The sequence below is a fragment of the Pristiophorus japonicus genome, chromosome 8 (assembly GCF_044704955.1).
Source record: "Pristiophorus japonicus isolate sPriJap1 chromosome 8, sPriJap1.hap1, whole genome shotgun sequence".
Classification (NCBI taxonomy): domain Eukaryota; kingdom Metazoa; phylum Chordata; class Chondrichthyes; family Pristiophoridae; genus Pristiophorus; species Pristiophorus japonicus.
Genome location: NC_091984.1, coordinates 159,817,911 through 159,843,358, shown reverse-complemented (window position 1 = coordinate 159,843,358; position 25,448 = coordinate 159,817,911). Strand labels below are relative to the sequence as shown.

At 58.4% G+C, this 25,448-nt stretch overlaps 1 protein-coding gene across 5 annotated transcripts in view; it reads left to right on the top strand.

Annotated features, from left to right (window-relative positions):
* Positions 1-25,448, top strand: part of rabgap1l (RAB GTPase activating protein 1-like) — a 626,729-nt gene that overhangs the window by 353,896 nt on the left and 247,385 nt on the right. For all 5 annotated transcript variants that reach the window (XM_070887463.1, XM_070887462.1, XM_070887464.1 and 2 more), the window contains one exon: positions 427-540. In XM_070887463.1, the coding sequence (XP_070743564.1) occupies positions 427-540 (114 nt within the window). The remainder of the gene's footprint in view (positions 1-426; positions 541-25,448) is intronic.

Below are 25,448 nucleotides of genomic sequence, written 5' to 3'. Positions count from 1 at the left end.
GTCAGAGAGAAATTTATCGGGATAGGGTGAAGAAATGCGGACTAACGAGTGAGTGATTAAGGGAGATAAAGATGTTGTGGAAGATAGAGTGGTGATAGAAAAGTGAGGTTGGGGAAAGAAGGAGATTGAGACACAGAGTTCATGGTGACAGAATGAAGAAGACACAAAGATCAGTTGAAGTGAGGATTACCCCTTGTATTAAAAGTCGTGAATACGGTACACATTTCCTGTCTGTGTTACACTTACGTCCTGTAACACTTTGTTGGTCACACCTCTCGTTATAAAGCAGCGTCTGCCCTGAGCCATGGGAGGTGTGCTTGTTTTATGTTTCTGGTGTGTGCTGGACTGGAGTAAGAAGTGCACTGAGGGGGGAGTAAACCAACAAGAGCTGCTGAGACCATTCATTTATTTTTATTCTTCATGCAGGATTCTGCTCAGGAAAACGTCATTACCCGTGATATTAATCGGACGTTCCCAGCGCATGATTACTTCAAGGACACCGACGGAGATGGGCAGGATTCCTTGTACAAGATTTGTAAGGTAGGATATTGCAGCTTGCTTCCCATGGAGATTTCTACCTGGGGATACAGCACCTGATAATTACAGCACAGAATCTCCGTGCACTAACCTACTGTGCTGAACTCCTGTCTGGAACATTGGTTTTGATGCTAAATCTAGGTCTCAAGCGTGAGCTGGTGTGCCCAGTTATCTGTGTGTGCTTGTTTTCAGCCAGTTAAGCAACCCTAATTACTTGGTGTAAAATATGTTCCAGAAGTTGTACTTCTGCCAAAGCGCTTGTCAAAAATGCTGTGTGTTTAGCAGAATTCAGCTGCACAGATGTGTTTGAGGGTCACGTGTGTGTGGCCTTTATATACAATTGCACTGTTCCTGTGTTTCAGTATTTTGTGTGTGTGTGTGGCCTGTATATCGAATTATGCAGTTAGGGAGAGGGGACAGGCATGGAAAGGATCTTGGGGTACTGGAGACGTACAGGGTGAGGAAACAAGAGAACAGGAGATGGGAAGTGGCCTGGTATGTTGCTGGCACGATCATATTCTTTTCTGAGGAAAGATTCCTGGATGCATGTTGAGTCCTTGTCTCCCCAGCAGTCCCCTTGAATGGCCGAAGATTGTGGAGTCTGTTTGAAGCAGCCTTTTGGTGCAGTGCACTGCAGTGGGTGCTCCTGCAAAACTGGCTGACATTCCCATCATTGTGTTTTGCCACCCCTGTGTTAAAAACACACAGTCCGTTGTGCAGAGACTGGGCAGGAGAGGCATCTGTTGACCTATGCCCTTCGCATTAACCTGCGCACTGACATTCAATGGGAAGGGAGTGAGTCGGGAATAGAGGAGCCTGCAAAATCCCTACAACCTTTTAATGAGGTTGTTCATCTTCCAAATCATTTCAGACTGCAGCTGAATAACACTGCAGACTACAGGTCCAGCCACTGGACCCCATTAGACTAGACTAGACTGGAAATCCGTCTTTTCGTGAAGTTTACGCGCAGTTGTGACAGAGAGAGATTCACATTTAGCAACAAAGTACTGAAAGACCTGAGGTTTCCTGTCTTAAAATCAACAATGTATTTTTGGTGAGCGTGGTCACTTGATTAGAATATTAAAATACAAAGATAGATGGCAATGCTTTCTGCTTTTATAAACCGGGCTATTAATACATAAGAAAGTAAGAAATAGGAGCAGGAGTAGGCCATATGGCCCCTCGAGCCTGCTCCACCATTTAATAAGATCATGGCTGATCCGATCATGGACTCAGGTCCACTTCCTTGCCCGCTCTCCATAACCCCTTATTCCCTTATCGGTTAAGAAACTGTCTATCTCTGTCTTAAATATATTCAATGTCCCAGCTTCCACAGCTTTCTGAGGCAGCGATTCCATAGATTTATAACCCTCTGAGAGAAGAAATTCCTCCTCATCTCTGTTTTAAATTTATTATTTAAATGGAGGAAGATTTTGCAAACTACTGCAGTATAGCTTGACCTGGGGGTACTTGTGCATGAAACGCAAAAGGATAGTATGCAGGTACAGCAAGTTATCAGGAATCTTGGCCTTTATTGCAAAGGGGATGGAGTATAAAAGCAGGGAAGTCTTGCTACAGTTATACAGGGTATCGGTGAGGCCACACCTGGAATACTGCGTGCAGTTTTGGTTTCCATATTTACGAAAGAATATACTTGCTTTGGAGGCAGTTCAGAGAAGGTTCACTTGGTTGATTCTGGGGATGAAGGGGTTGACTTATGAGGAAAGGTTGAGTAGGTTGAGCCTCTACTCATTGGAATTCAGAAGAATGAAGAGGTGATCTTATCGAAACGTAGAAGATTATGAGGGGGCTTGACAAGGTGGATGCAGAGAGGATGTTTCCACTGATGGGGTAGTCTAGAACTAGAAGGCATGATCTTAGAATAAGGGGCCGCCCATTTAAAACAGAGATGAGGTGAAATTTGTTCTCTCAGGGTTGTAAATCTGTGGAATTCGCTGCCTCAGAGAGTTGTGGAAGCTGGGACATTGAATAAATTTAAGACAGAAATAGACAGTTTTTTTAAACGATAAGGTGTTACGGGGAGCGGGCAGGGAAGTGGAGCTGAGGCCATGATCTTATTGAATGGCGGAGCAGGCTCAAGGAGCTGTATGGCCTACTCCTGTTCCTATTTCTTATGTTCTTATGTAAATGGGCGGCCCTTTATTCTAAGATTATGCCCCTAGTTCTAGTCTCCCCCATCAGTGGAAACATCCTCTCTGCATCCACCTTGTCAAGCCCCCTCATAACCTTATACGTTTTGATAAGATTGTCTCTCATTCTTCTGAATTCCATGAGTAGAGGCCCAACCTACTCAACCTTTCCTCATAAGTCGACCCCCTAATCTTACCGTGAGATCTTATTTAGTTTAATGACAAGGAATAGAATTGCCCATCACTTCAGTTTTACACTGGGTGAGTTTGTTCAAATAATGTTGTTAATGACATTCAGTGGTTCCCTCTCTGACACTGTCCCTCTCCCCTTCATCGCTGCTGTTACCACTCTCCACTTCATAAAAACCCCATCTCAACTCTTCCATCCTCCTAATTATCAGCCATTTCCAACCTCCCTTTCCCCTCAAGCCCTTGCTCATACTGTCTGCTCAAACTCTGCCTATCTCTCCCAGAACTCCCTGTTTGAATCCCTCAAGTCCAGCTTCAACTCCTCATACGAACAATGACGGACAGGTAAAGACCATCAGGTCCATCAAGCTGTCCCACACAATTGCGATACCTTGTGTATCACAACATAGACACTCCACCCCACCCCAAACCATGTGATCTCCGGGGAGGGGCAAAAATACAGATAAAAAAGCCCAGGCCGATTTGGGGGGGGGCAGGGTGGGGGGGAAAGTCTGGGAAATTCCCCTCTGACCCATCTAGGTAATCAAAACTAGTCCAGGAGATCACTCTGGACATTAAATTCCCTGCAGTACCGACCTTCTATAAGAGGTGATCTCCGCCACAGCCAGAAACAAATCCAGCTTTCGCTTGAAGGAATTCAGCAAGTCTGCATCCGCCACGAGGGGGCAGCTTGTTCCAGAGGTCGTCTATTGTCTGGGAAAAGAACCACCTCCTGACATCTAACCTAGATCTAGCCTTATACAACTTAAATTTGTGTCCCCTGGTCCTGTTTAATTGAAATACACGGTCAGCTGAAACACTGTCTGTTCCTTTCATTATCTGATAAACCTCAATCAGATCCCCGTAAGTCTACACTGCTCTAAGGTATAGAGTCCCAACTCTTTTAGCCTATCTTGATAACTAAGATGCTTTAGCCTTGGAATTAGTCGAGTGGCCCTCTTCTGCACCCTTTCCAGAGTCTCAATATCACCCACCAAGTGAGGAGACCAAAACTGGACACAGTATTCCTGACTAAGGTCTTGAACAAGGACAAAACAGTATGCCTCGTCTCATACTCAATTGTTCTATGGATACACCACAACACCCTATTTGCTCTCGCTATCGCTGCATGGCATTGCTCGTGTACCTTTAGGGGTGTATGCACTAGAATGCCCAAATCTCTTTCTGTCTCCACCATCTTTAATGCCTTTCCCTGGAGGGTGTATGAATGTTGAGCATTTGCCCTGCCCATAAAACACTGCACTTATCTAAGTTACACATCATCTTCCAGTCTTGAGCCCAGTCTCCCCACACATTAAGGTCTGCCTGAAGCAGACGAGCATCTCCTACAGTTCTAACACTTGCACAGATCTTGGTATTACCTGCAAATTTGCAAATTGTGCCGCCAACCCCACAATCCAGATCATTAATAAAAATAGTAAAAAGCAACGGTCCCGACACTGATCCCTGCGGGACACCACTGGTGAGCGGTCTCCAAACAGATCCAAATCTATCTATAACTGCACTTTGCCTGCGTCCTGCCAGCCAGTTCTGTATCCAACTCAGTATAATTCCAGTAATACCAGAGGCTCCGATCTTGCAGAGAAGACATGATCTCTTTTTTTTAATGAAGCCTTGTTGGGTGTCCCTAATATGTCCCTCCCTATCCAAGTATTCATATATTGCATCCCTTATGATTCCTTCAAGCATCTTCCCTATTACTGATGTTAAACTGATGGGCCTATAGTTACCCAGGTTTTTAAAAATGGGGACTACATTAGCCTCCTTCCAAGGGCAGCAGGCGCATGGGAACACCACCACCTCCACGTTCCCCTCGAAGTCACACGCCATAATGGCATGTACATATATCATTGCTGGGTCAAAATCCTGGAACTCCCTACCTAGCTTCATTGTGGGAGCGCCTTCACCACATGGATTGCAGTAGTTCAAGAAGGCGGCTCACCATTATCTTTTCAAGGGCAACTAGGGATGGTGGTAAATGCCAGCCTTGCCAGTGACGTCCACATCCTTAGAATGATTTTTTTTTAAAGCACAGAGGTATTTGAGGGATTGAGGGTTGGTGTAGAGGCAGAGCTTGGTGTGATTGGCATACGTGGAAGTTGACCCACTGTCTGCAGATGATGCTGTCAAAGGGAGGCATGTATAAGGATTAAGAGGGGACCTTTGGCGGACTCCAGATGTGATGGTGCAGGGGTGGGAGGAGAAGCCATTGCTGGAGATACTCTGGCTATGTTCAGATAGTTAGGAGTGGAATTAGGCAACAGCAGTCCCTACAGAGATGAATGATAGAAGAGCGCTGTTGGAGAAGGATGATGTGATCGATCTTGTTGAACACTGTGGAGAGGTCAATGAGACCAAGGAAGGGTAAAGCTCCTCAGTTAGAGATGATGTCCTTCGCAACTCTGGTCAGGGTCGATTTAATGTTGAGTGAGAACTTGAAAATAGATAGAGCAGCCGGGCCGGATGATATCTGTTATGTATGTAAACTTTGTAATAGTGTAAGACTTGCCACCGGGGGGGGCGCACCTGTGGGAGACCCAATGGTCACTTGCACACCTCGTGCAAGCAGCATGTCTCCGCAAAATCCTGCAATTCCCCTGGGAGGACAGGCGCACCAACATCAGTGTCCATGCCCAGGCTAGCATCCCCAGTATTGAAGCACTGACCACACTCGATCAGAGAGAAGGTCTTAGCCCATGAGAGTGAACCTGTCTGTTCCGAGTTAGTTCTGTTCTGTCTGCACTCGGCAATCAGAATGGTTCGAATTACACTTTGCAAAGACAAACTGCTGGGTGTGTCTTATCTTCGAAGGGACCAATCAACAATCAGGACTCGTCATCAAGGGGGCCCAATCTGAGCTTTAGCTGTTACAAATAAACGTATCCAAATAGTTGCCTTCCTCTTTATTATCAGTCTCCGAGTTTTGAAATCACAAAACTTGAATTACAATTTAAGTTTAAGAATTGCGAGCTGACTTGCACAGATTGTATTTGAAATTATATTTACGTTAACTTGATAGTTAATTCTGCCCATTTTTATTTCTAATGATTTATTTCAACATCCAAACCTTGAGAGTTTTGATTTTCAACGAGACAGAATGAACATAAGAACATAAGAAATAGGAGCAGGAGTAGGCCATTCGGCCCCTCGAGCCTGCTCCGCCATTCAATAAGATCATGGCTGATCATGGACTCAGCTCCACTTCCCTGCCCGCTCCCCATAACCCCTTATACCCTTATTACTCAAAAATCTGTCTATCTCCACCTTAAATATATTCAGTGACCCAGCCTCCACAGCTCTCTGGGGCAGAGAATTCCACAGATTTAGAACCCTCTGAGAGAAGAAATTCCTCCTCATCTCAGTTTTAAATGGGTGGCACCTTATTCTGAGACTCCTTATGGGCTCAATTTTCCCCAAAGCTTTTTTTTGGCGTACTTGAAGAGTTATGCCCGTTTTCTTGGGGACCAAGTACGGCAAAAAGAATTTTTCTAAGTTTCCCCGTTGGATTTCTTCATTTTGGCACAGCCTAACCTGTCCTTTAGCTTTGGGAGTGGAGCCTTGATCTGCGCCAAAAAGATCGGATTTCCACGGTAACCAGTGACACAACGCGGGCTGAGGCTGCAAAGTGAAACATACAGCCAGCTCCCAACACATTAAAACACATTGAATCAACTTAAAAACACATTGAAACACATTGCATCAACTTAAAAACATTAAAATACATTGCAGCAACTTAAAAATATTAAAATACATTCAGCAACTTACCTCCAATTATTAAAGTTCCCCCCCTCCCCGATGCCAGTCCCGATCCCCGCCCCTATCCCAGGCCGAAGGGCTTGCCGGTCCGCTCCCCCGCCCAATCCTGGCCCCGAGTGGCCTCCCGGTCCGCTCCCTGGCCCCTATCCCAGGCCGAATGGCCTCCTCCCCCCAGGCCCCCCCACACCTAACTATACCAAAGGCTTCACCCCCCTTCCCCCTTGCTCTTACCCCTCCTGCTGCTGCTGCTGTCCGGGCATCTGCTGCACTTGCCCGCGACAATTTCTTTAACTCCCCAGAAGGTTTTTCTGAACAGGCAGAAGAACTGGAGTAACGCTTAGCTGGCCAAACTTGCCTAAATGGCCAGAAGTGGCGTAGGTGGCAGGTCTTCAGCTGAAAAAGAAATTTACCTAAAAAAATGGTAACTAGCTCAGTTATATCGGTGCAGATTGATCGGGGAAACTTAGGCCAAAAAAAGCAGCCTGCTCCAAAAAAACGGTGTAAATCACCGGGGAAAATTAAGTCCTATGTCCCCTAGTTTTAGTTTCCCCTATGTGTGGAAATATCCTCTCTGCATCTACCTTGTCGAGCACCCTCATTATCTTATATGTTTCGATAAGATCGCCTTTCATTCTTCTGAACTCCAATGTGTATAGGCCCAACCTACTCAACCCATCTTCATAAGTCAACCTCCTCATCTCCGGAATCAACCTAGTGAACCTTCTCTGAACAGCCTTCAATGCAAGTATATCCTTCCTTAAATACGGAGACCAAAACTGTACACTGTACTCCAGGTGTGGCCTCACCTATACCCTGCACAGTTGTAGCAGGACTTCTCTGCTTTTATACTCTATCCCCCTTGCAATAAGGCCAACAATCCATTTGCCTTCCTGATTACTTGCTGTACCTGCATACTAACTTTTTGTGTTTCATGCACAAGGACCCCCAGGTCCCTCTGTACTGCAGCACTTTGCAATTTTTCGCCATTTAAATTATAATTTGGTTTTCTATACTTACTGCCGAAGTGGATAACCTCACATTTTCCCACATTATACTCCATCTGTCAAATTTTTGCCCACTCACTTAGCCTGTCTATATCCCTTTGCAGATTTTTTGTGTCCTCCTCACAACTTGCTTTCCCATCCATCTTTGTCTCATCAGCAAACTTGGCTACATTACATTTAGGCCCTTCATCCAAGTCATTAATATAGATTGTAAATAGTTGAGGCCCCAGCACCGATCCCTGCGGCACCCCACTAGTTACTGTTTGCCAACCGGAAAATGGCCCATTTATCCCAACTCTCTGTTTTCTGTTAGTTAGCCAATCCTCTATCCTTGCTAATTTACCCCCAACCCCATGAGCTCTTATTTTGTGCAGCAACCTTTTATGTGGCACCTTATCGAATGTCTTCTAGAAATCCAAATGCAGCACATCCACTGGTTCCCCTTTATCCACCCTGCTCGTTACATCCTCAAAGAATTCCAGCAAATTTCCCTTTTATAAAACCATGCTGACTCTGCTTGATTGAATTATGCTTTTCCAAATGTCCCACTACTGCTTCCTCAATACCGTCTCCAGCATTTTCCCAACGACAGATGTTAGGCTAACTGGTCTATAGTTTCCTGCTTTTTGTCAGCCTCCTTTTTTAAATAGGGGCATTACATTTGCAGTTTTCCAATCCGCTGGGACCGCCCCAGAATCCAGGGAATTTTGGTAAATTGCAACCAATGCATCCACTATCTCTGCAGCCACCTCTCTCAAGACCCTATAGACACAGCTGAGCAGCAGAGGGGGGCAGTTTTCATTAGTTTCCTGCTCATCTGCCAGCAGCATGCCCAGTATCCTGTTGACAAAAACCCGCTGGTGGATCGTGGGGTGCCGAGCTCAGTCTCCCAAGAACGCCGTGTTCCCGAGCAGTCTTCCTGCCACGAATGGCAATGGCAACAGCAATCCAGCAGTTGGGCAGATACTCTGCCAGAGAGCTGGGTGAACCATTGTTGAATTATCCTCGGCACTGTAGGCCAGCTAATCCCTACCTGGTCGTTTGAATTTTCACCAGGGAGAAACGGCCCAATCTTGCTCTGAAAGCGTTATTAGCGAGGCCTCAATGAGATTTTTCAGAAAGAAATTTGTTGGCAATCTCTTTTTGCTCCTTTTTCTCGGAGGTCGCGTGCAGAAAACAGTTTGCTGTCAGTTATAGAATCTGTCGTTGCTGTTCAGCTTAGTGTGCTGTGCGTACTAGTGCTATTAACAGTTATTTGAACCTGAACTCAGTTCAGTTCCGTATAGAGCTTTGTGGAAACCAGTTGATATCCTGCCCTGTGACAGTTCAGGTACAGTCACAATGCCACCTTCTGCTTCCCATCTCCAAAGGCTCTGATCTGAATCCAGTTCAGTGAAACACGAGGGGAATCTAGAATCGTTGCTGATTATTCAAAGAATAACTGCAGCCTAATGAGAATGCTGTGTTTCTTTGAGTACAATAAGTTAATCTTTATACCTAGCTGAGTAATGACACTCATCCAAAAGCTACACATGGGATATAGCAGCCTGCTCTCACCATCAATAATACTGCTTTTATTCTCACTACTGCACCAGATGTTACAGTGACTCAAACGCTGATTGCACCGGTTACTTGGGTCTGTCCACGTAAGCCAAGGTGACAATACCATTTTTTTAAACTGTGTAAAAACAGGGCCTTGATTTAACAGTGCAAGACTCCCTGGGTGCTGCGCTGGAGTGTCAGCCTAGATTTATGCACTCAAATTCCTGGAGTGGGACTTGAACCCATAGCCTTGTGACTCAGAGGCGAGAGTGCTACCCACTGAACCAGATTTAATAGTCTCACCCTTGTTGATTGATGAGCTCCATTCAATTCCGTAAAATGATCCATTTGTTGCCCCAGCTCCTCCTCCTCCTTGGTGCCTTTGAGTGAGTGGCATGCCCCTTGTCTGTACAGGTTAGCATGAGCCAGAGAGAGTGCAGTTACATAGAACCACAGAAACAGGCCATTCGGCCCAAGTGGTCTCTGCTGGTGTTTATAATCCACACCTGCCTCCCTCCACTCTATTTACTTCGTCTCACCTAATCAGCATATCCTTCTATTCCTTTCTCTCTCATATACTTTCTACTAGATTTATAAAGAGCCTCAGTCTATTCAGTCTTTTCTGATAACCTCACAGTTCTGGTGTCATCCTTGTAAGTATCTTGAAGCACCTCCTCCAGTTGTGTCCAGTTTGTAAATCTGCCCAGTCACTCCCTGAACCTCCTTCAAACCTCCCCAACAATATGACGAAGTGGCAGATATTTCTCTGGCAGTGCTTTAAAACGAGAAAGCGCAGCCTTTCTGCATGGTCTTGTGTTCAATCATTTTGCTGTTGATATCGGACTGTTTTATTTACACTGGTATCGGTACACTGGTATCAGAGATGGACAGTAATCCTGTGTACTCTGACACCAGACACTGACGCAGTGGGTTTAGTGATCATGGCATAATGTCCTTGGCATGATGCAAGCCAGCCGATTGAACAACCCCTGGGGTGGTCTCTTTCTCCTCCAGCTCCATCCACAACGATCTCTGGGTGACCCCACCAGTTACGGATTTAAACTTCAGCGCTAAGTATGACCATGGACCAGGAGCCCCCTCCTCAGCCTCCCTACACAGGTGGCATTTGCATTTAAAAATTGGGGGAAAATTGCAGTCGGAGGCTTCCCCTCGGGCGAACATCGCCAACCGAAAACATTTTAACGAAAATGCCTGGTGGTCCCGGAGAAACGTAGGATTGCGCTCGGATGCCTAGATGTACACTCCAGCGTACGGGAACATGTCTTCCAGGATCGTCTGCATATCCTGGGATCAAGTGGACCTGGACCACCAATAATATCAATAGTAATGGGAGCTCCAAGCTCGTTACTATCAATGATAAGACCCTTAAGATCAAACACAAACATAAATAAAAAAAGTCCCTTTTTAAAAAATTAATAGAAATGGCATTAAATTAAATGTTTGAGAAAAATGTGTTTTTTTGAAATGTTTAAAAAAAATTGTTTTAATAGTGTTAAAAATAAACTTAACTTCATAGACAGGGTTTTTAATATAAAAATAAATAATAACATGAAATGTTTCTATATTTTAAAACTCTTACGCTGGTAAAAATAGGCTATACGCCTGCTTTTACCAGGCGTAAGAGTTTGAAGGACATTCGCTGGGCAAATAGCCCAATCTCCTGCGGGGATGTTGACAGATCACAAATGCCCGTTCTCGGCACGCATGTGCATCACACGCCGAGAACCAGCATTTGCGATGTGTCTTTGGGTGTGTGCGCACATCGTACGCACCAGGGGAGGCTGCGTTTTCGGCCCATTCATTCTGTCTTAATTGAAGAAGCTTCTCAAATCAGTCACCTATCTCACAGAGCAGTTACCTAACGTGGAGTTTAGCTGTGCAGTTTATTCCTTCAGACTTGGCCAGTTTATCGATTGTGCTGTTACACTCCCATACTTCCCACTCCCCACGTACCTTCCTCGAGGAACAGATTCTTGCCGGAGTACATTTCCCCTGGCGCTAGAAATCCTCTTGTACCTCCCTCCGAATGGGAATTTAGACATCACGTGTTGGCAGATTATTTGGCCATGGAGGTTGTAATGTATGCACCTGTGAGTATGCTCACAGGTGTCGTTGCACATAACCAATGCGCATTACAGAGTAGAGTTTGCTTGATGGCTCCTGCACAAGGATGACACGCAAATTTGTTTCACGTTCACCACAACAAAAGAGTTGTAGAGCTGTTGCAATGTAAGCGGCTTAGCCAGTCACGTGATGTTCACCAGACTCAATAAAACCCCAGCCAGTTGGGTTCGGGGGGTCCACGATGAGGCAGGTACTTGTGAACCTGGTGGAATAACCGGTAATGTGTAGTGTGATTGTTAAACCTTTGTTAATAAACCAACTAGTTCTTAATCACAATGTATTGCTATGGATTCTTAAGCAAAAAGCCCATGAAGCAAATCCTCGGCCAACGCCTGCACATTGCTGCTGAGATTACAGAACTGATGCTGGAGAAGTGGGACCGGCAGAGAGCTTCGCGGCCGTGAGCCTTGTCTCAGGTTCATTAGTCCAAGCCTATAGTCGAGTAACATAAACTCTACTCTACCGTTCCCTTCAATTACTGCCCTGGTGACCGTGCTTCACACACACCCTGCTCCCCCTCTCTCCGCTCCCCCTCGCCCCGCTCCTTCTCGGCCCGCTCCTTCTCGCCCCGCTCCCCCTTGCCCCGCACTCCCTCGCCCCGCTCCCCGCTCTCCCTCGCCCCGCTCTCCCTCGCCCCGCTCTCCCTCGCCCCGCTCTCCCTCGCCCCGCTCCCCCTCGCCCCGCTCCCCGCTCCTTCTCGCCCCGTTCCTTCTCGCCTCGCTCCGCTACCCGCTCCCCCTCGCCCCGCTCCCCCTCGCCCCGCTCCCCCTCTCCCATCGCCCCGCTCCCCCTTCCCCCGCTCACCCTCGACCCGCTCCCCCTCTCCCCGCTCCCCCTCGCCCCGCTCCCCCTCTCCCCTCGCCCCGCTCCCCCTCTCCCCTCGTCCCGCTCCCCCTCGACCCGCTCCCCCTCGCTCCGCTCCCCTCGCCCCGCTCCCCCTCGCCCCGTTCCCCGCTCCCCCTCGCCCCGCTCCCCCTCGCCCCGCTCCCCGCTCCCCCTCTCCCCGCTCCCCCGCTCTCCGCTCCCTCTCGCCCCGCTCCCTCTCGCCCCGCTCCCTTTCGGCCCCGCTCCCTCTCGCCCCGCTCCCCGCTCCCCCTCGCCCCGCTCCCCGCTCCTTCTCGCCCCGCTCCCCCGCTCCCCGCTCCTTCTCGCCCCGTTCCCCGCTCCCCGCTCCTTCTCGCCCCGTTCCCCGCTCCTTCTCGCCCCGCTCCTTCTCGCCCCGCTCCCCGCTCCCCGCTCCTTCTCGCCCCGCTCCTTCTCGCCCCGCTCCCCGCTCCTTCTCGCCCCGCTCCCCCGCTCCCCGCTCCTTCTCGCCCCGCTCCTTCTCGCCCCGCTCCCCGCTCCTTCTCGCTCCGCTCCCCCGCTCCCCGCTCCTTCTCGCCCCGCTCCCCCTCGCCCCGCTCCCCGCTCCTTCTCGCCCCGCTCCCCGCTCCTTCTCGCCCCGCTCCCCGTTCCTTCTCGCCCCGCTCCCCGCTCCTTCTCGCCCCGCTCCCCGCTCCTTCTCGCCCCGCTCCCCGCTCCTTCTCGCCCCGCTCCTTCTCGCCCCGCTCCCCGCTCCTTCTCGCCCCGCTCCCCGTTCCTTCTCGCCCCGCTCCCCGTTCCTTCTCGCCCCGCTCCCCGTTCCTTCTCGCCCCGCTCCCCGTTCCTTCTCGCCCCGCTCCCCGCTCCTTCTCGCCCCGCTCCTTCTCGCCCCGCTCCCCGCTCCTTCTCGCCCCGCTCCCCGCTCCTTCTCGCCCCGCTCCCCGCTCCTTCTCGCCCCGCTCCTTCTCGCCCCGCTCCCCGTTCCTTCTCGCCCCGCTCCCCGTTCCTTCTCGCCCCGCTCCCCGTTCCTTCTCGCCCCGCTCCCCGCTCCTTCTCGCCCCGCTCCTTCTCGCCCCGCTCCCCGCTCCTTCTCGCCCCGCTCCCCGCTCCTTCTCGCCCCGCTCCTTCTCGCCCCGCTCCTTCTCGCCCCGCTCCCCGCTCCTTCTCGCCCCGCTCCCCGCTCCTTCTCGCCCCGCTCCCCGTTCCTTCTCGCCCCGCTCCCCGTTCCTTCTCGCCCCGCTCCCCGCTCCTTCTCGCCCCGCTCCTTCTCGTCCCCCTCGCCCCGCTCCCCGCTCCTTCTCGCCCCGCTCCTTCTCGCCCCGCTCCTTCTCGGCCCGCTCCTTCTCGCTCCGCTCCCCGCTCCTTCTCGCCCCGCTCCTTCTCGCCCCGCTTCCCCTCGCCCCGCTCCCCGCTCCCCCTCGCCCGGCTCCCCGCTCTTTCTCGCCCCGCTCCCCGCTCCTTCTCGCATCGCTCCCCGTTCCTTCTCGCCCCGCTCCCCGCTCCCCCTCGCCCCGCTCCCCGCTCCTTCTCGTCCCGCTCCCCGCTCCTTCTCGCCCCGCTCCTTCTCGCCCCGCTCCCCGCTCCTTCTCGCCCCGCTCCCCGCTCCTTCTCGTCCCGCTCCCCGCTCCTTCTCGCCCCGCTCCTTCTCGGCCCGCTCCTTCTCGCCCCGCTCCCCGCTCCTTCTCGCCCCGCTCCCCGCTCCTTCTCGCCCCGCTCCTTCTCGCCCCGCTCCTTCTCGCCCCGCTCCCCCTCGCCCCGCTCCCCGCTCCCCGCTCCTTCTCGCCCCGCTCCCCGCTCCTTTTCGCCGCGCTCCCCCTCGCCCCGCCTCGCCCCGCTCCCCGCTCCCCCTCGCCCCGCTCCCCGCTCCCCCTCGTCCCGCTCCCCCTCGCCCCGCTCCCCGCTCCCCCTCGTCCCGCTCCCCCTCGCCCCGCTCCCCGCTCCTTCTCGCCCCGCTCCCCGCTCCCCCTCGCCCCGCTCCCCGCTCCCCCTCGTCCCGCTCCCCCTCGCCCCGCTCCCCGCTCCCCCTCGACCCGCTCCCCCTCGCTCCGCTCCCCTCGCCCCTCGCCCCGCTCCCCCTCGCCCCGTTCCCCGCTCCCCCTCGCCCCGCTCCCCCTCGCCCCGCTCCCCGCTCCCCCTCTCCCCGCTCCCCCGCTCTCCGCTCCCTCTCGCCCCGCTCCCTCTCGCCCCGCTCCCTTTCGGCCCCGCTCCCTCTCGCCCCGCTCCCCGCTCCCCCTCGCCCCGCTCCCCGCTCCTTCTCGCTCCGTTCCCCCGCTCCCCGCTCCTTCTCGCCCCGTTCCCCGCTCCCCGCTCCTTCTCGCCCCGCTCCCCGCTCCTTCTCGCCCCGCTCCTTCTCGCCCCGCTCCCCGCTCCCCGCTCCTTCTCGCCCCGCTCCCCGCTCCTTCTCGCCCCGCTCCCCGCTCCTTCTCGCCCCGCTCCCCGCTCCTTCTCGCTCCGCTCCCCCGCTCCCCGCTCCTTCTCGCCCCGCTCCCCCTCGCCCCGCTCCCCGCTCCTTCTCGCCCCGCTCCCCGCTCCTTCTCGCCCCGCTCCCCGTTCCTTCTCGCCCCGCTCCCCGCTCCTTCTCGCCCCGCTCCCCGCTCCTTCTCGCCCCGCTCCTTCTCGCCCCGCTCCCCGCTCCTTCTCGCCCCGCTCCCCGCTCCTTCTCGCCCCGCTCCTTCTCGCCCCGCTCCTTCTCGCCCCGCTCCCCGTTCCTTCTCGCCCCGCTCCCCGTTCCTTCTCGCCCCGCTCCCCGTTCCTTCTCGCCCCGCTCCCCGCTCCTTCTCGCCCCGCTCCCCGCTCCTTCTCGCCCCGCTCCTTCTCGCCCCGCTCCCCGCTCCTTCTCGCCCCGCTCCCCGCTCCTTCTCGCCCCGCTCCCCGCTCCTTCTCGCCCCGCTCCCCGCTCCTTCTCGCCCCGCTCCTTCTCGCCCCGCTCCCCGCTCCTTCTCGCCCCGCTCCCCGCTCCTTCTCGCCCCGCTCCCCGCTCCTTCTCGCCCCGCTCCCCGTTCCTTCTCGCCCCGCTCCCCGCTCCTTCTCGCCCCGCTCCTTCTCGTCCCCCTCGCCCCGCTCCCCGCTCCTTCTCGCCCCGCTCCTTCTCGCCCCGCTCCTTCTCGGCCCGCTCCTTCTCGCTCCGCTCCCCGCTCCTTCTCGCCCCGCTCCTTCTCGCCCCGCTTCCCCTCGCCCCGCTCCCCGCTCCCCCTCGCCCGGCTCCCCGCTCTTTCTCGCCCCGCTCCCCGCTCCTTCTCGCATCGCTCCCCGTTCCTTCTCGCCCCGCTCCCCGCTCCCCCTCGCCCCGCTCCCCGCTCCTTCTCGTCCCGCTCCCCGCTCCTTCTCGCCCCGCTCCTTCTCGGCCCGCTCCTTCTCGCCCCGCTCCCCGCTCCTTCTCGCCCCGCTCCCCGCTCCTTCTCGCCCCGCTCCTTCTCGCCCCGCTCCTTCTCGCCCCGCTCCCCCTCGCCCCGCTCCCCGCTCCCCGCTCCTTCTCGCCCCGCTCCCCGCTCCTTTTCGCCGCGCTCCCCCTCGCCCCGCCTCGCCCCGCTCCCCGCTCCCCCTCGCCCCGCTCCCCGCTCCCCCTCGTCCCGCTCCCCCTCGCCCCGCTCCCCGCTCCCCCTCGTCCCGCTCCCCCTCGCCCCGCTCCCCGCTCCTTCTCGCCCCGCTCCCCGCTCCCCCTCGCCCAGCTCCCTGCTCCTTCTCGCCCCGGTCCTTCCCGCTCCTTCTCGCCCTGCTCCTTCTCGCCCCGCTCCTTCTCGCCCCGCTCCCCTCGCCCCGATCCCCGCTCCTTCTCGGCCCGTTCCCCGCTCCTTCACGCCCCGCTCCCCGCTCCTTCACATAGAAACATAGAAACATAGAAAATAGGTGCAGGAGTAGGCCATTCGGCCCTTCTAGCCTGCACCGCCATTCAATGAGTTCATGGCTGAACATTCAACTTCAGTACCCCATTCCTGCTTTCTCGCCATACCCCTTGATCCCCCTAGTAGTAAGGACCTCATCTAACTCCTTTTTGAATATATTTAGTGAATTGGCCTCAACAGCTTTCTGTGCTAGAGAATTCCACAGGTTCACCACTCTCTGGGTGAAGAAGTTCCTCCGCATCTCGGTCCTAAATGGCTTACCCCTTATCCTTAGACTGTGACCTCTGGTTCTGGACTTCCCCAACATTGGGAACATTCTTCCTGCATCTAACCTGTCTAACCCCGTCAGAATTTTAAACGTTTCTATGAGGTCCCCTCTCATTCTTCTGAACTCCAGTGAATACAAGCCCAGTTGATCCAGTCTTTCTTGATAGGTCAGTCCCGCCATCCCGGGAATCAGTCTGGTGAACCTTCGCTGCACTCCCTCAATAGCAAGAATGTCCTTCCTCAGGTTAGGAGACCAAAACTGTACACAATACTCCAGGTGTGGCCTCACCAAGGCCCTGTACAACTGTAGCAATACCTCCCTGCCCCTGTACTCAAATCCCCTCGCTATGAAGGCCAACGTGCCATTTGCTTTCTTAACCGCCTGCTGTACCTGCATGCCAACCTTCAATGACTGATGTACCATGACACCCAGGTCTCTTTGCACCTCCCCTTTTCCTAATCTGTCACCATTCAGATAATAGTCTGTCTCTCTGTTTTTACCACCAAAGTGGATAAGCTCACATTTATCCACATTATACTTCATCTGCCATGCATTTGCCCACTCACCTAACCTATCCAAGTCGCTCTGCAGCCTCACAGCATCCTCCTCGCAGCTCACACTGCCACCCAACTTAGTGTCATCCACAAATTTGGAGATACTACATTTAATCCCCTCATCTAAATCATTAATGTACAGTGTAAACAGCTGGGGCCCCAGCACAGAACCTTGCGGTACCCCACTAGTCACTGCCTGCCATTCTGAAAAGTACCCATTTACTCCTACTCTTTGCTTCCTGTCTGACAACCAGTTCTCAATCCATGTCAGTACACTACCCCCAATCCCATGTGCTCTAACTTTGCACATCAATCTCTTGTGTGGGACCTTGTCGAACGCCTTCTGAAAGTCCAAATATACCACATCAACAGGTTCTCCCTTGTCCACTCTACTGGAAACATCCTCAAAAAATTCCAGAAGATTTGTCAAGCATGATTTCCCTTTCACAAATCCATGCTGACTTGGACCTATCATGTCACCTCTTTCCAAATGCACTGCTATGACATCCTTAATAATTGATTCCATCATTTTACCCACTACCGATGTCAGGCTGACCCGCTCCCCCTCGCCCCGCTCCCCCTCGCCCCGCTCCGCCTCGCCCCGCTCCCCCCGCCCTCCTCGCCCCGCTCCCTCTCGCCCCGCTCCCCGCTCCCTCTCGCCCCGCTCCCCGCTCCTTCTCGCCCCGCTCCCCCGCTCCCCCTCGCCCCGCTCCCCGCTACTTCTCGCCCCGCTCCCCGCTACTTCTCGCCCCGCTCCCCGCTCCTTCTCGCCCCGCTCCCCCTCGCCCCGCTCCCCGCTCCTTCTCGCCCCGCTCCCCGCTCCTTCTCGCCCCGCTCCCCGCTCCTTCTCGCCCCGCTCCTTCTCGCCCCGCTCCCCGCTCCTTCTCGTCCCGCTCCTTCTCGCCTCACTCCCCGCTCCTTCTCCCCGCTCCCCGCTCCTTCTCGCCCCGCTCCCCGCTCCTTCTCGCCCCGCTCCCCGCTCCTTCTCGCCCCGCTCCCCGCTCCTTCTCGCCCCGCACCCCGCTCCTTCTCGCCCCGCACCCCGCTCCTTCTCGCCCCGCTCCCCGCTCCTTCTCGCCCCGCTCCCCGCTCCTTCTCGCCCCGCTCCCCCTCGCCCCGCTCCCCCTCGCCCCGCTCCCCCTCGCCCCGCTCCCCTCGCCCCGCTCCCCTCGCCCCGCTCCCCCCGCCCCCCTCGCCCCGCTCCCTCTCGCCCCGCTCCCCGCTCCCTCTCGCCCCGCTCCCCCGCTCCCTCTCGCCCCGCTCCCCGCTACTTCTCGCCCCACTCCCCGCTCCTTCACGCCCCGCTCCCCGCTCCTTCTCGCCCCGCTCCCCCTCGCCCCGCTCCCCGCTCCTTCTCGCCCCGCTCCCCGCTCCTTCTCGCCCCGCTCCTTCTCGCCCCGCTCCCCGCTCCTTCTCGTCCCGCTCCTTCTCGCCTCGCTCCCCGCTCCTTCTCACCCCGCTCCCCGCTCCTTCTCGCCCCGCTCCTTCTCGCCCCGCTCCCCGCTCCTTCTCGCCCCGCTCCCCGCTCCTTCTCGCCCCGCTCCCCGCTCCTTCTCTCCCCGCTCCTTCTCGCCCCGCTCCCCGCTCCTTCTCGCCCCGCTCCCCGCTCCTTCTCGCCCCTCTCCCCGCTCCTTCTCGCCCCGCTCCCCGCTCCTTCTCGCCCCGCCCCCCGCTCCTTCTCGCCCCGCTCCCCGCTCCTTCTCGCCCCGCTCCCCGCTCCTTCTCGCCCCGCTCCTTCTCGCCCCGCTCCCCCTCGCCCCGCTCTCCCTCGCCCCGCTCTCCCTCGCCCCGCTCTCCCTCGCCCCGCTCCCCTTCGCCCCGCTCCCCTTCGCCCCGCTCCCCCTCACCCCGCTCCCCCTCGCCCCGCTCCCTGCTCCTTCTTGCCCCGCTCCCCGCTCTCCCTCGCCCCGCTCCCCCTCGCCCCGCTCCCCCTCGCCCCGCTCCCCCTCGCCCCGCTCCCCGCTCCCCCTCGCCCCGCTCCCCGCTCCTTCTCGCCCAGCTCCCCGCTCCCCCTCGCCCAGCTCCCCGCTCCTTCTCGCCCCGCTCCTTCTCGCCCCGCTCCCCTCGCCCCGATCCCCGCTCCTTCTCGGCCCGTTCCCCGCTCCTTCACGCCCCGCTCCCCGCTCCTTCACGCCCCGCTCCCCGCTCCTTCTCGCCCCGCTCCTTCTCGCCCCGCTCCCCTCGCCCCGCTCCCCTCGCCCCGCTCCCCTCGCCCCGCTCCCCTCGCCCCGCTCCCCTCGCCCCGCTCCCCCTCGCCTCGCTCCCCGCTCCCTCTCGCCCGGCTCCCTTTCGCCCCGCTCCCCGCTCCCTCTCGCCCCGCTCCTTCTCGCCCCGCTCCTTCTCGCCCCGCTCCTTCTCGCCCTGCTCCTTCTCGCCCCGCTCCTTCTCGCCCCGCTCCCCGCTCCTTCACGCCCCGCTCCCCGCTCATTCTCGCCCCGCTCCCCGCTCATTCTCGCCCCGCTCCCCGCTCCTTCTCGCCCCGCTCCCCGCTCCTTCTCGCCCCGCTTCCCGCTCCTTCTCGCCCCGCACCCCGCTCCTTCTCGCCCCGCTCCCCGCTCCTTCTCGCCCCGCTCCTTCTCACCCCGCTCTCCCTCGCCACGCTCTCCCTCGCCACGCTCCCCTTCGCCCCGCTCCCCCTCGCCCCGCTCCCGCTCCCCCCGCTCCCCCTCGCCCCGCTCCCTGCTCCTTCTCGCCCCGCTCTCCCTCGCCCCGCTCCCCTTCGCCCCGCTCCCCCTCGCCCCGCTCCCCCTCGCCCCGCTCCCCGCTCCCCCTCGACCCGCTCCCCGCTCCTTCTCGCCCAGCTCCCCGCTCCCCCTCGCCCAGCTCCCCGCTCCTTCACGCCCCGCTCCCCGCTCCTTCACGCCCCGCTCCCCGCTCCTTCTCGCCCCGCTCCCCCTTGCCCCGCTCCCCTCACCTCGCTCCCCTCGCCCCGCTCCCCTCGCCCCGCTCCCCTCGCCCCGCTCCCCTCGCCCCGCTCCCCTCGCCCCGCTCCCCTCGCCCCGCTCCCCTCGCCCCGCGCCCCGCTCCCTTTCGCCCCGCTCCCCACTCCCTCTCGCCCCGCTCCCTCTCGCCCCGCTCCTTCTCGCCCCGCTCCTTCACGCCCCGCTCCCCGCTCCTTCACGCCCCGCTCCCCGCTCCTTCTCGCCCCGCTCCCCGCTCCTTCTCGCCCCGCTCCCCCTCGCCCCGCTCCCCGCTCCTTCTCACCCCGCTCCCGGCTCCTTCACGCCCCGCTCCTTCTCGCCCCGCTGCCCCGCTCCCCGCTCCTTCTCACCCCGCTCCCCGCTCCTTCACGCCCCGCTCCCCGCTCCTTCTCACCCCGCTCCCCCTCGCCCTGCTCCCCGCTCCCTCTCGCCCCGCTCCTTCACGCCCCGCTCCCCGCTCCTTCTCGCCACGCTCCCCGCTCCATCTCGCCCCGCTCCCCCTCGCCCCGCTCCCCCTCGCCCCGCTCCCCGCTCCCCCTCGCCCCGCTCCCCCTCGCCCCGCTCCCCCTCGCCCCGCTCCCCCTCGCCCGCTCCCCGCTCTCCCGCTCCCCGCTCCCCCTCGACCCGCTCCCCGCTCCTTCTCGCCCAGCTCCCCGCTCCCCCTCGCCCAGCTCCCCGCTCCTTCTCGCCCCGCTCCTTCTCGCCCCGCTCCTTCTCGCCCCGCTCCCCTCGCCCCGATCCCCGCTCCTTCTCGGCCCGTTCCCCGCTCCTTCACGCCCCGCTCCCCGCTCCTTCTCGCCCCGCTCCCCGCTCCTTCTCGCCCCGCTCCCCCTTGCCCCGCTCCCCTCGCCCCGCTCCCCTCGCCTCGCCCCGCTCCCCTCGCCCCGCTCCCCTCGCCCCGCTCCCCTCGCCCCGCTCCCCTCGCCCCGCTCCCCTCGCCCCGCTCCCCTCGCCCCGCTCCCCCTCGCCCCGCTCCCTTTCGCCCCGCTCCCCGCTCCCTCTCGCCCCGCTCCTTCTCGCCCCGCTCCTTCTCGCCCCGCTGCCCCGCTCCCCGCTCCTTCTCACCCCGCTCCCCGCTCCTTCACGCCCCGCTCCCCGCTCCTTCTCGCCCCGCTCCCCCTCGCCCTGCTCCCCGCTCCCTCTCGCCCCGCTCCTTCACGCCCCGCTCCCCGCTCCTTCTCGCCACGCTCCCCGCTCCCCCTCGCCCCGCTCCCCCTCGCCCCGCTCCCCCTCGCCCCGCTCCCCCTCGCCCCGCTCCCCCGCTCCCCCGCTCCCCGCTCCCCCTCGCCCCGCTCCCCCTCGCCCCGCTCCCCCTCGCCCCGCTCCCTCTCGCCCCGCTCCTTCTCGCCCCGCTCCCTGCTCCCCCTCGCCCCGCTTCCCCTCGCCCCGCTCTCCGCTCCTTCACGACCCGCTCCCCGCTCCTTCTCGCTCCCCCTCGCCCCGCTCCCCGCTCCTTCTCGCCCCGCTCCCTCTCGCCCCACTCCCCGCTCCTTCTCGCCCCGCTCCTTCTCGCCCCGCTCCCCGCTCCTTCTCGCCCTGCTCCCCGCTCCCCCCCGCTCCCCGCTCCTTCTCGCCCCGCTCCTTCACGACCCGCTCCCCGCTCCTTCTCGCTCCCCCTCGCCCCACTCCCCGCTCCTTCTCGCCCTGCTCCTTCTCGCCCCGCTCCCCGCTCCTTCTCGCCCTGCTCCCCGCTCCCCCCCGCTCCCCGCTCCTTCTCGCCCTGCTCCCCGCTCCCCCCCACTCCCCGCTCCTTCTCGCCCCGCTCCCCGCTCCTTCTCGCCCTGCTCCCCGCTCCCCCCCGCTCCCCGCTCCTTCTCGCCCTGCTCCCCGCTCCCCCCCACTCCCCGCTCCTTCTCGCCCTGCTCCCCCTCGCCCCGCTCCCCCTCGCCCCGCTCCCCGCTCCTTCTCGCCCCGCTCCCCCTCGCCCCACTCCCCGCTCCTTCTCGCCCCGCTCCCCGCTCCTTCTCGCCCCGCTCCTTCTCACCCCGCTCCCCGTTCCTTCTCGCCCCGCTCCTTCTTGCCCCGCTCCCCGCTCCTTCTCGCCCCGCTCCCCGCTCCTTCTCGCCCCGCTCCCCGCTCCTTCTCGCCCCGCTCCCCGCTCCTTCTCGCCCTGCTCCCCGCTCCCCCGCGCCCCCGCTCCCTGCTCCTTCTCGCCCCGCTCCTTCTCGCCCCGCTCCCCGCTCCTTCTCGCCCCGCTCCTTCTCGCCCCGCTCCTTCTCGCACCGCTCCTTCTCGCCCCGCTCCTTCTCGCACCGCTCCTTCTCGCCCCGCTCCCTGCTCCTTCTCGCCCCGCTCCTTCTCGCACCGCTCCTTCTCGCCCCGCTCCCTGCTCCTTCTCGCCCCGCTCCTTCTCGCCCCGCTCCCCCTCGCCCGCTCCCCCTCGCCCCGCTCCCTGCTCCCCGCTCCTTCTCGCCCCGCTCCCCGCTCCTTCTCGCCCCGCTGCCCCTTGCACCGCTCCCCCTTGCCCCGCTCCCCGCTCCCCCTCGCCCCGCTCCCCCTCGCCCCGCTCCCCCTCGCCCCGCTCCCCCTCGCCCCGCTCCCCGCTCCTTCGCGCCCCGCTCCTTCGCGCCCCGCTCCTTCTCGCCCCGCTCCTTCTCGCCCCGCTCCCCGCTCCTTCTCGCCCCGCTCCCCGCTCCTTCTCGCCCCGCTCCCCGCTCCTTCTCGCCCCGCTCCCCGCTCCTTCTCGCCCCGCTCCCCGCTCCTTCTCGCCCCGCTCCCCGCTCCTTCTCGCCCCGCTCCCCGCTCCTTCTCGCCCCGCTCCCCGCTCCTTCTCGCCCCGCTCCCCGCTCCTTCTCGCCCCGCTCCCCGCTCCCCGCTCCTTCTCGCCCCGCTCCCCGCTCCTTCTCGCCCCGCTCCCCGCTCCTTCTCGCCCCGCTGCCCCTCGTCCCGCTCCCCGCTCCCCCTCGCCCCGCTCCCCCTCTCCCCGCTCCTTCTCGCCCTGCTCCCCCGCTCTCCACTTCTCCTCGCCCCGCTCCCCCTTGCCCCGCTCCCCGCTCCTTCTCGTCCCACTCCTTCTCGCCCCACTCCTTCTCGTCCCACTCCTTCTCGCCCCGCTCCCCGCTCCTTCTCGCCCCGCTCCCCCTCTCTCCGCTCCTTCTCGACCTGCTCCCCCGCTCCCCCTCGCCCTGCTCCTTCTCGCCCCGCTCCCCGCTCCTTCTCGGCCCGCTCCTTCTCGCCCCGCTCCTTCTCGCCCCGCTCCCGCTCCCCGCTCCTTCTCGCCCCGCTCCCTGCTCCTTCTCGCCCCGCTCACCCCCTCTCCATCATTCAGCTGTGGAGATTGCTGTTGCCTATTTCCACCCCTAACTATCTGAACATAGCCAGAGTATCTCCAGCAATGGCTTCTCCTCCTACCCCTGCACCATTACATCTGGAGTCCGCTGAGGGTCCCTAATCCTCGCACGTATCTTCGTCTGCAGACAGTGGGTCAACTTCCACATGCCAATGTCGGTCAGCTCTACCTCGGTGGAGCCGTCTTCCCTTTTAGGTCGGCTCTGGGATCAAGCAGGCCTCTCGAAAGCCGACTGGCGAGCGGGCTGCGCCATCCTGAAGAGGGCTGCACGGCAAACTGTTGTGGCGTCCGCGAGGTGTGAATGTCGCGATGTGCTGATACCAGGAGGTAGACTGGTTGTCAAGCAGCTTAATTAATAGCCAGACTGGCTGTGAAAACCCGAGGCAGATCAGCAAGACCCAACTCAAACCACCTCTCCGTTGTCGTCAGATTTACAAGACCAGCTGACGCCTATCCTGGGCTTTCACATTCCCGCAGCTCCCAAAACACCTCTCAGCCAGTGAAGTATTTTTGACGTGTAGGCGTTCCTCCTTTGGTGAAAATGCTCTAGTATTGGACTGGGGCTGAATCCTGGACAGTATGTGACCATGTACAGCAGACACCTCAAGTCGCTGGAGAAATATCACCAGCGATGTCTCTGCAAGATCCTACAAATCCTCTGGGAGGTCAGACGCACCAACATCTCGAGCATTGAAGCACTGACCACACTCTACTAGCTCCGCTGGGCAGGCCACATCATTCACATGCCAAATACGAGAATCCCAAAGCAAGTGCTCTACTTGGAACTCCTAAACGGCAAATGAGCCAAAGGTGGGCAGAGGAAACATTACAAGGACACCCTCAAAGCCTCCCTGATAAAGTGCCACATCCCCACTGACACCTGGGAGTCCCTGGCCAAAGACCGCCCTAAGTGGAGGAAGTGCATCCGGGAGGGCGCTGAGCACCTCGAGTCTCATCGCCAAGAGCATGCAGAAACCAAGCGCAGGCAGCGGAAAGAACGTGCGGCAAACCAGTCCCACTCACCCCTTCCCTCAACGACTATCTGTCTCACCTGCGACAGGGACTGCGGTTGTCGTATTGGACTGATTCCGAGGGACTGCCTATGATGATGATGGAAGTGAAGTCTAGAAGTGATAGAGACACAAATGAGGGTTCCGGCAGCAGATAATTTGTGGTAAGCACAGAGATGGGCGATATTACGAGGGTAGAAATGGACGGTCTTCGTGATAGATGGATTTGAGGTAGGAAGCTCAATTCGTGATGAAATCTGACACCAAGGTTGCGAACAGACTTGGTCAGCCTGAGACAGTTGCCGAGGAGAGAGATGGAATCAGTGGAAAGGGAATGGAGTTTGTGGCGTGAACAGAGGACAATAGCTTCAGTCTTCCTGATAGTTATTTGGAGGAAATTTCTACTCATCCAGTGCTTGTAGTCAATCAATCTTAGGCAGTCCCTCAGAATCGAGGAAGACTTACTTCCAATCTTAATGAGTCCTTAGGTTGCTGAACAGTCCAATATGAGAGCCACAGTCCATGTTACAGTTGGGACAGACAGTCGTTGAGGGAAAGGGTGGGTTTGCCACACACTCTTTCCGCTGCCTGCGCTTGTTTTCTGCATGCTCTCGGCGATGAGACTCGAGGTGCTCAGCGCTCTCCCGGATGCTCTTCCTCCACTTAGGGCGGTCTTTGGCCAGGGACTCCCAGGTGTCGGTGGGGATGTTGCACTTTATCAGGGAGGCTTTGAGGGTGTTAGTATCTGTTAGTATAGAGATGATGGAGGGTTCGAGAGAGGTGAAGGAGAGGCAGACATGTGAAAACTCACGTCGTGTTGCTGGATGACGTCACTGAGGAGTAGATGAGAAATGGGAGGGTGTCAAGGATCGATCCTTGGGGGACACAAAAGGTGACAGTGCGGGATCTGGACGGGCAGGTGAATTCAGAGTAAATCTCTAGAAGAAGAAATTTGTTTAAGGGTAGAAACCAATGTGATAAGAATTACATGGTGGGGGTGGGGAGGGGCGGAGGAGGGGGAAATCGAATGGAGTGCATCAGGACTGGGAATTACAAGGAGCGGGGAGAGGGGGATTGAATGGAGTGTGTCAGGAGTCGGTGTTGCGACCATTACTACCTCTGATTTATTTGAACGGCGTGGATTGAAAATCTCAGTGCAAACTGGTTAAATGTGCAGAGAAGATCGAACTAGGATCAAAGGAGGCAGCTCAGAAATGACAGACCGAGTTGGACAAAGATGATGAAATTTAAGAAGGATGAATGTAAAGCACTGCACATAGGAGGGGAAAAACATGAGACGGGCTGACTCCACGGATTACGTTGAAGGATGAAGCTGAGCAAGTCAAGGCCGAGTGCATTCGATGCTGAACATGTCCAAACGACAATGAGCAGCGATCGACAACGCCAGTGGAATGCTGA